This window comes from Echinops telfairi, unplaced genomic scaffold (genome assembly GCF_000313985.2).
Source record: "Echinops telfairi isolate 266 unplaced genomic scaffold, ASM31398v2 ScPeMD7_7469;HRSCAF=8507_1, whole genome shotgun sequence".
NCBI lineage: Eukaryota > Metazoa > Chordata > Mammalia > Afrosoricida > Tenrecidae > Echinops > Echinops telfairi.
The window spans coordinates 20,298,119-20,308,122 of record NW_022111373.1 but is presented as its reverse complement, the minus strand read 5'-3'; the positions used below and the strand labels follow the sequence as shown (position 1 = coordinate 20,308,122).

Genomic DNA, 10,004 nt, shown 5'->3' with positions numbered 1-10,004 from the left:
ACAATAACCTCTCTCTATTTCTCTCTTCTCCCCTTTTCTTCAAAGGCTACCATTTCTGGTTATGGCCCTGACCCCATCTTCTCCTGTCTTCTGAGTCTTCCCCAGGGCTGAGTTCTTGGGCTGAGTCTTCCTCTGCACAAATGGATATAAATCCATGTACCTCTGAGGCATCTCTATGCTAAAAACAATGCAAAACAGACATTTCTTCAACTCTACTTATCGCTCCAGTTCCCTTCTAATCTTTCAGTGTGTGTTTTTCTCCATTACATAATCTGTAAGGAGCCCTGGTTGTGTAGTGGTTACAAGTTGGGCTGCGATCCTCATGGTCGCTAGTTGGAAACCATCAGCTAGTCCCTCAGGAGAACGATGAGGCTTTCTACTCCCATAAAGAGATAGCAGTTTCGGAAGTTCACGGGAGCAGTTCTACCCTGTTCTGGCATAGGATCGCTATGAGTCGGCATGTACTCCGTGTCATTGAGCTTGTTTGTTTGTTTGGTTTTCTAGGTACAAGCCTCGCCTTCTTCTAGGTGCAATTTTCCTGACCTAATCTCTTTATTATAGATGATCCCCACATAAGGAGCCCAGGTAGTACAGTGGTTAAACTCTCACCAGCTACCCTACATGTCAGTGGTTCGTAGCCAGCAGCCGCTCTGACAGAGCCTGACCTGGCTTCAGTAAGGATCCACAGCCTGGGGAAACCCACCGAGTAGTTCTACCTTGTTCTGTAGGGTTGCCCGCGACAAAATTTTTGTTGCTGTTATTGTTTAACTCTCTATATACTTCCTTTTTTGGAATTTTCATATTTTACACATGCTTTCTATGTGAATAGTTTACAAATTTTGAACTGAATTCCAAGTCTGTTTCATTTTAGAGCAGGCTGATTCACATTTAAATTCTATTAGTATGTCAAACTTAACAAACCCCAAACTGGGCCCACTTTTTCTCCTGGCCCAACTTAGGTTTTTCCCTCTTTCTGTAAATGACAACATCATCTTCCCTGCCACCCAGAAGACACTATTGAAGGTCTTTTGCACCCGCCCTTCCTTTATCCCTAGTATCATGAATGCTCAAGCTCCCCTCAAGGTGCGCACCTGCCAGCCAATCGGATACATTGCCGCCAGACTAACCTTGAACTACAATTTCAGATGATTTCCCTATGTATAATGTCTTTACCCAGAAAATGTCACCTCTTTTGCTTGTCAGGCTGTTGGTAAAAGTGGTGCTGTCAACCCTGTCTATGTCTGAAGAAGGCTTGGATATAACTCTCGTGGAGGGGATTCAGCATGGCGGTGTAGTGGTTGTATGCGTGTTGGGCTGCGATTGGTATCCGCTATCTACAATCCGGGAGTTACAGGCTCTGAAACCTACAGGGGTTTGCTTGGAGTCAGCATTGAAACAATGGCATTGAGTTTGGTTCCTCCCCCCACCCCACCCCCTGACTCCCCAGTATTCTAGCAGTTCTACCTGTGGGTCGAGCCAGCTTCAGATCAACAAAGGCAGAGAGTCACAGATGTTTGCAGTAGAAAGTTGTTGCCGTGTGGGCCTGTGAGCAAGCACAACAGCAGTATATTTTATCAGCTCTCCAACGACACTTATTACTTCTTATCTCAGCCATATTGGTGGAGTAGAGTCTGATCTTACTGACAGGAGGATTCATGCCCGATGTATTGTTTTATAACAAAATTCATTTTAGACAACACTAATATGAAAAATTCTGGTGAGCTTTTCTTTTTATCCTATCATCCTCCCCAACCCACATCCCTCCCCACCTCTACCCTAATCACTCAGATAATATAGCTGGTCTCTTCCACCTAAATGTCTAAACGGACTGGCCAATTCTCAAGCTTTGCTATTTTAGATACGGGTGGGTAAACTCTAATATTCATGTTTGTATTTTGGTTTGAAATTCCTGCTGTACTTTCAGAAAATAATCTAGCTTTGCTATATATCTTTTATTTAATTAGCTCCAATTCTGTTTCTGCCTAACCCTAAAATTTTATTTTTTATATGGAAATTAGTTTAGAATGCCCTTTTCTATTTTTATCTTTCAAGTTGTTATACAAATATCATACTCAAGAAATCCCTTATTGGTAGTGTAATTCTTTTCTCTCTTTCCTTTTTTCTTTTAAAAGTATATTTTTACTTAAAAAATTAACTCACAGGTATCAAATATTGATTGTGGGTAAATTTCTACTTTTTCAGGTAAATAGGATCTGATAGGCCAAATGGCTCTCTGAAATGAGGGGGAACCACTTGAACACGGGATGGTGGAAGTACTTCAAAATGACTTTCTCACACTAACTGATTTAAAAAGAGAGAGAGAGAAAGAAATACCGCAATTTTACAATTAACTAAAATGCATTGAAATTTAGAACGTTAATTTAAAAGTTGAATTTTGTCTAATTGCTATTCGTATCATATACAGCCAGCAATGATAAGGCGTCCACCAACAATTGTTTGCTACATTTGTGGTCGCGAATATGGAACAAAATCTATAAGCATCCATGAACCACAGTGCCTGAAAAAATGGCACAATGAAAACAACTTGCTGCCCAAGGAGCTCAGGAGACCAGAACCTAAAAAGCCAGAAGTCAGGACCATTACTGGTAAGTCCCTGGAGCAAAGGAGATGGGGAAGCACTTTACAAGGGAGGCTTTTCTTTCTACAGTTACAGGAGTGAAGGACTCCTTGCTTTCTTGTTCAAACCATTGAAATCAGCAACATTGACTTCTTGGAATCTAGACAACTAGGAAGAAACATTCTGGAATGATTGTCCGTAGTGCGGTCTTCAGATACGGAGATAAAACCTCACTCTGTCCTGGCAAAGCGGTGCAAGCAGAAGGACCCATGGGAACTGACTCAAAGCTTCCCAAAGTTGTGAGGTGCCACCGAGTAGGTGCTGACCCACAGCGACCTTATGAACAACAGAATGAAACCCTACACGGTCCTGCGCCATCGCCATCCTCACAACTATCCCTGGGCCTGAGCCCGTTGTGGCAGCCACTGTGTAAACCCAGGCCATCAAGGGCCTCCCTCTTCTTCATCCCCATCCCCCCCCACCCACTTTACCAAGTATAATGTCCCTCCCCAGGGAGAGGTGTCTCCTGACAACATGCCCAAAGTGTGAAAGATGAAGCCGTGCTGTCCGTGCCTCCCAGGAACGCTCTGGCCGTACTTCTTCCAACACAGAGTTATTTGCCTTTTCAGGGGTCTGTGGTGCTTTTGACATTCTTCTCCAGCACCACAATTCAAATGCATTGATTTCTCTTCAGTCTCCTTTATTCCGTGTCCAGCTTTCACATGCATACGCTGCAATGGAGAATATTATGTCTTGGGTCCTCAACTTAGTGCTCAAAGTAGCATCCTCGTTCTTCATTCTTCTTGTGCAGCAGATTTACACAACATAAATCATCTTTTGATCTCTTGACTGCTACTTCCAGGAACATTGATTGAGGATCCAAGTAAGACAAAATCCTTGACAACTGCAATCTTTTCTGCATTGATCATGATGTTGCTTATTGGTTCCGCTGTGAGAATTTGGGTCTTTTTTACACTGAGTTGTAATCCACCTGGAAGGCAGCAGTCCTTGATTTTCATCCCCATGTGCTTTGAGTCCTGCTCACTTTCAGCAAGCAAGGTTATGTTATCTGCATTTTGCAGGTTGTTTTAAAAAAACCTTCTTCCAATCATGATCCACATTCTTCCTCATATAAGCCAGCTTCTCTGAGGTGTTTTGTTCAGTATACAGACTGAACACGTATAGTGAGAGGATACAACCCTGCTGTACACCTCTCCTAATTGTAAACCACGCAACATTCCCTCGTTCCATTCACAAAACTGTCCCTTGAGCCATGTACAAGTTTCACATGAGCACAATGAAGTGTTCTGGAATTCCTATTCTCAACGTTATCTATAGTTTATTGTGGTCCACACAGTCAATTGTCTTTGCATAGTCAATAAAACACAAAAAAACCTCTTTCTGGTATTTTCTGCTTTCAGCCCAAATCCATCAGATACCAGCAATGATATCTTCTTTTGCTTGTCCTCTTCTGGATTCAGTCTGACCCACTAGCAGTTCCCCGTCAATGTACAGCTGCAACCGTCTTTGTATGGTCTTTGGCCAAATTTTAGTCACATGTGATATCAGTGCTATTGTTCTGTAGTCTGAGCATTCTGTTGGGTCACCTTTCTTGGGAACGGGCAGCTTGAACTTCCTAAAAGGGTGGAATACCGACGAGTTCAGCGATTCTGTGTATTCTTTCCATCTTCCCTCGATGCTTCCTGCATCATTCAGTATTTTCAAGGTTGCAATTTGAGGCGAATTTTTCTTGAGTTCTTTCAGTTTAAGATCTGCTGGGTGTGCGCTTCCTTTTTGATTTTCTAATTCTGTCTTTGCACATTTCATTTCAATACTTTGTCTTCTCGGGCTGCCCTTTGAGATTTTCTGCTCAGCTCTTTTGCTTACTCATTTCTTCCATTTGCTTTGGTTACCCTAGGATTAAGAGCAAGTTTTAGAGTCTCTTCTGACATTTAATTGAATCTTTTATTTCTTTCCTTTTTTAAAATGACTTTTAACTTTTTTTCATGAATGATGGTCCTGGTGTCCTCCTACAGCTCATCGGGTCTTCTGTCACTAGTGTTCAGTGCCGCTGATCATGAGATGATCTGTAAATTTAAGTGGGATAGACTGACCGGAGGTCAATTTTCTACTCTCATGGACTGGTTTTAGTTTTCTTCAGCTTTATCCTGAACTTTCATATGAGCAATTGATGGCCTATCCCACAGTCATCCCCAACCTGATTTCAGCTGCTATTGAGCTTCTCCATTGGGTCTTTGAACAGATGTACTCAATTTTATTTCGGTGGATTCCATCTGGAGAAGTCCATGTGCATAGTCTCCCTTTGTGTTGTTGAAAAAACAACACAAGTTTGCTATGAACAAGTTGTTTGGTCTTGCAAAATTCTATCGTGCAATCTCCAGCATCATTTTTACCATCAAGTCTATATTTTGCAACTGTTCCTTCCTCTTTGTTTCCAACTTTTGAATTCCAATTGCCAATGGTTATCAATGAATTTTGATCGCATGTTTGATCTATTTCCAATTGAAGTCATTGGTAGAATTTTTCAGTTTTGGGCTTGGTGCACAAATTTGAATGATAGTTGAATTGATTGGATATCCTGGAAGGGGGGGGAGGATATCTTTTTCACAGACAGCATATACTTTTAGATTTATTTTGAAATGTCCTTTTTGACAATGAATGTTACACCATTCTTCTTGATTGTGTTATTCCAGGCATAGTAAATCATATGATGTTCTGATTCAAAATGGCCAAGATGAATTAATTCCAGCTCACTAATGTCCAAGATATCAATCTTGACGCATTTAATTTTTGAGGACTCCGAGTTTTCCGAATTTGTACTTTGCACATTCAAAGTTCTGGATACTAGCAGATTTTTGCAGCTGTTCTCCTTATCTGGATTCATGGCCCATCAGCAAGTGAAGATCTTGAAGGCTCCACCCCCAGATGCTTTAACCGACTCACTTCCCCCTGGTTGAGTCCACTCTGAGAAATCAGCTCTCCTCAGTCGCAGTCAGAGTACCTCTGATCTTAGGGGCCCATGCTGGGGCACTATCTGTAACAAGGGTCTACTTCAATTCCTTAGGCTTCCATGTCTGACAATGTTCCCAAGCTATGCATAATGTTTTTAGAGGCCCCGTCTTCCAAATTGGGGAGTCAAGTCCTTCTTTGTTATCGGTTCTTACTCAGGTAGCTCTATTGAAACCTGCTCACTTTGGGCGACCCTGCTGGCATTTGAAATACCAGTGACGTTGCTTCCAGCATCACAGCGACACACAAGCCACCACAATACAACAAACTGACAGACACATTACTTTTATATATTTTAAACATAAAGACTTAAAAACAATGGAAGCTTAAAACACCTTTCTGGACACTCAGCGTCGTATTTTCAAAGATGAATCTGCCTTGGTGTTGAAATGTTTATAGGGTGTACTAGTTTACAGGGTCCACTAATAGTGGGTTTCAAAACTAGCACAAGTGTAAAAAAGGTGGGGAAGGAGGGACTGAGGTGGATTGGATAGTACCTCCTGAACCAAAACACGAAGTTACTACTATGTAGTCAATTTTGACTTAGAGTGACCCAATAGGATAGGGGAGAACCTCCCCTGGGGGTTTCCAAGGCTGTCAATCTTAACAGGATCAGAAAGCCACCTCTTTCCCCAGGAGTGGATTGTGGGCTCCCAGTGATGATCTTGCAGTTACCAGCCTATTGCGTGGCCCACTGTGCAGTCACCAGGGTTCTTTAGGCTAGCGTGCCCTCTCTCATTTTAAAAAGATGTCTTCCATCCACATTCTGGTGTTGTAATTATGAAATTTACTGAAATGTACTGAGATATTTCAATAATACAAAAGAAGCTGGAAATAGGGTGATTTGTCTAGGGTTTGTTTTTATTAAAACTTTTCCAATTAATATGTTGTAAAGCACTTGTGCACCTTGACTGAAATGGGAGCTTTACAGACCGTGATGTGTGGGCTCATCAGAGTCATGTGCTTTCTCATTTAAGGTGTGAGAATAAAGTAGCGAAACAAATGCTTTTTGCTGTGCAAAGTCAGACTTGCTTATCCTGTTTCTACCTTTGCCATTTCCTCAGTTGATTCCCTGAGTCCCTTTGTATAGGAAAGCCAGTCTTGGTTTTAGAAGGACGATCTTTTAATGCATCAGGTTTCTGTAGGTCACCATAGATTTGCAGTGCAGGAAGATAGCCTTCAAAGACACAGTCGACTAGTTTAAGGCACTGCTGCTAGAGGTGCAGGCCTAGGAAGTTTTGAAAGCAACCCATGAAGTGGGACCTTGATTGCTATGATAAAGTTCATGTGTTGTAGGGACTCATCTAGTCCACAAACTTGTCATGGGGGCACTTTGTGTACTGGTAGAAAACAGAGTACAAAATAAAAAAAACATTCACCTGTTGAAATAACTGCATTTGCCTAGAGTTTATTTCCCTCAGTCAAAGTCTCTGCCCCCAAATTTTCACTTGTTGTCAAACATACATTTCTCCCTATCGGATCTTTGTCATACGCCCCTGCTTGAGCATAATGATTGGTCTAGACGAGATGGGAGAAACAGCCGATTTGAACGCCCTGGTAGATTCCGTGTGCTGTTTTGCCACAGATGGAGTAGGCAAGTCCTTACAAAAGCCTTTGCACAGAATTTTCCTTTTGTTTCCATGCTACAGTTATCTCTGAAACTGCCCTTCTTTTCTAGGCAAAGAAAATTCACGTTATCATTTACCTCAAATACCCAATCCAATACCAGTTCTGAAGTCAAAGTCCTATAAAAAAAATCCTTTAACAAAGAGATGGACTATCCTAAAGTAAGAACCAATGAATACTCTGGCCTTCTTGAATATGCATTAACAACTCATTTGACTAAAAAGAATATCTCTGTCATTCTTTTTCAACAGACCTTTCAAAGCAAGCAGAAACACATTCATATCCTATATAGAAAGTGATATTTGTCTTATCGAATGGAGAACTATTCGTTTGTTCTGGAGTTTAGTTTCTCATGTAACAAAAAGACCATTAAGATCAGACATGTCAAGTAATCTAAGGCTTACTACGGTCGTGTCATCCACTAGATAGAAATCATATGAGAATGGCCTGGATTTTAATGAACACGTATATGTTGGGCCAGTGATAGAAGCCTCTATTTGTGAGTGCCTGGCTATGTTTTGGGGGGCCTATTTTGGGTAATTCCAAGACATAGTCAATTTAATGTACTAGAGTCATTCAACTTACATAAGGTTTATTAAAGTTAAATCCCACACTGTTTCTCTAAAATAAAGCCATATGCATTTTTCCTGTGCTCTGCCAATGAAGATTATAAATCTCTCAGCTCTCTCTGTTGTTTTCTTAAGGACATTTCTTTTCATCAGATTAACTATCATGTTTGCATTCTTCAATTTAATTGCCTAAAGAATCTGTGCATTTATGACCATGGCCCATACCCATAAAGAGTTGATAAAATTTGAGGATATAATTCATCTGAAATTCACCCTCAGCTGTCAGTTTGGGCCTCCAAAAACATTCCAATGAAGAATAACAGAAGAGGAAAATACAAATACATGTTCTTTCCCCTTTTGTAAGCTTATATTTAGAGTCAACTGAAAGAAGGCCAAAAGTTATATTTGCAAGATAATGTGTAAGCAAAGATGTTAATAATTAGTGAAGAATGCATATCATAACACAGAAAACAGTTTCCCCCTTTTAAAGTCCAAGGAATGGGAAGCCTCTGGTTCATAACTAATTTCACTAACCCCCCAAAAAGAGTGAGCAGCACTCTCTTTTCCCCCTAAACCTGATAGGATTGTTTAAAAGTCTCAGTCAACAGGTATTTCCTGAAAATATTTTCCATAAAAACTGGAACACAGTTCTCTAGAGTGAAAACTGATCCTTTATACCTTTTTCTTCTCCTTTCTTTTTTTCCCTTTTTCCTTTTAATGTTCCAGGCAAAGGTTTCTATGATCTCGATGCTTTAAACGAAGCTGCTTGGACAAGTGCCCAGAGCCAGTTGGTTCCTTGTGGTATTTGCGGGCGTACCTTCCTGCCAGACAGACTGATTGTTCACCAACGTTCTTGTAAGCCCAAAGCCGCCAAGTAAAGCTCTCTCTCACTATTGAAGTGTTATGGAAATTAAATTCTTTTCGGGGAGTGGGGGGGAAAATTGAGACATTATGAGAACAATAAATAAATATAAGAGATGAGAAGAAAGGACAAGCAAAACTGACATTGGCCAATGGATGGTCAAGCCCTGGTAGCCAAGCCCAGTGCTTTGGTGGGTTAGTGCATGATCACCATTGTATAGAAAGTTTGATTTTGACAAGCAGCTTACATGCGCATACAATACCTGAGTTATAAGCAAGATCATTTCCTAAATGTGTATTCAAGTGTAGATTGTGTAGGTAAGTTGGCACAGGTGCATATGGCTCTTATGTAGTATTTAAGGCATGTGTTAGACAGAGTTCTCTAGAGAAACAAAACCAGGACACTTCTGATTATATATTTATATCTATTTCTCTATATGGGATGCCATGCAAGTGTATACATATACATCATATGTATACAGATAGATATATACAGCATGAGGGAATATAACAGCTAATTAGTCCACACAGCAGTACAGTGGCTCAGTTCAACTCACTTCCGTGGAACAGTTAATATACTGGAAGTCCTTCAACTCAGAAGGTCTGCTGGGTGAAAGGCCCAGGAAGCAGACAGCTGAGTCTTCCCTAGGACAAAGCAGGCAGTCTGGCTATAGGCCACAAACAGCAGGGCGGGCCACCAACAGTCAGCAGCTCAGGAGCTTAGCAAAGCAGGCCTGGATGGGATATCGAACTCAAGCAATGCAAGACACAGGATCAGTCAGCCTCAAGCTCAAGTGATATACAGATCAGCAGCATGGTGAAGCAGGTCTCCAAGGAACCTCAAGCTCTAAGGACATGATACACAGGTTGGCTGTCCCACAGGTACTGTAGCTCATAATCTGAGGCAGAGAACTAGCTAAAGCTGATCATCAGAGCGCAAGAGAGAGAGGGCGGGCCTTGCCGATCCATTCATCTCTTTGCCCTCCAATCAAACTGTTACCTTATTAATCACACATGCTCCTATTGGTCATGTTGGCAAAACAAACCTACCTATCACAGTACAAGAAAAGTCTTGCAGCTTTTTCAATGGTTTAAAAGCTGCCCCGGAAGGTGATTGGATGCAGTGTTGATGTAGATTAGGGGCTGGTGCCATCATTTCAAGTGAGGGTCAGTTGACATAACATTGAAGGTAACTAACAGTTATCTTTGCAATGGATTGAAATCTGACACTGCCTATACTCTGGGGACAGTCCACCCTTTGGTTAGGCAGAATAACAAATCAATGAGCTGCTTCTCAGCAGAGTTGGCATTTTTGTTTAAAGGACATTATAGAGCCAACT

General features: G+C 41.3%; 1 protein-coding gene across 1 annotated transcript in view; it reads left to right on the top strand.

Annotated features, from left to right (window-relative positions):
• Positions 1-8,681, top strand: part of LOC101642086 (zinc finger protein 474) — a 28,495-nt gene extending 19,814 nt beyond the window's left edge. Inside the window, exons 2-3 of the mRNA XM_030888985.2 lie at positions 2,426-2,606; positions 8,530-8,681. Coding sequence (XP_030744845.2) covers positions 2,426-2,606; positions 8,530-8,681 — 333 coding nt within the window. The remainder of the gene's footprint in view (positions 1-2,425; positions 2,607-8,529) is intronic.
• Positions 8,682-10,004: the final 1,323 nt, after the last annotated feature.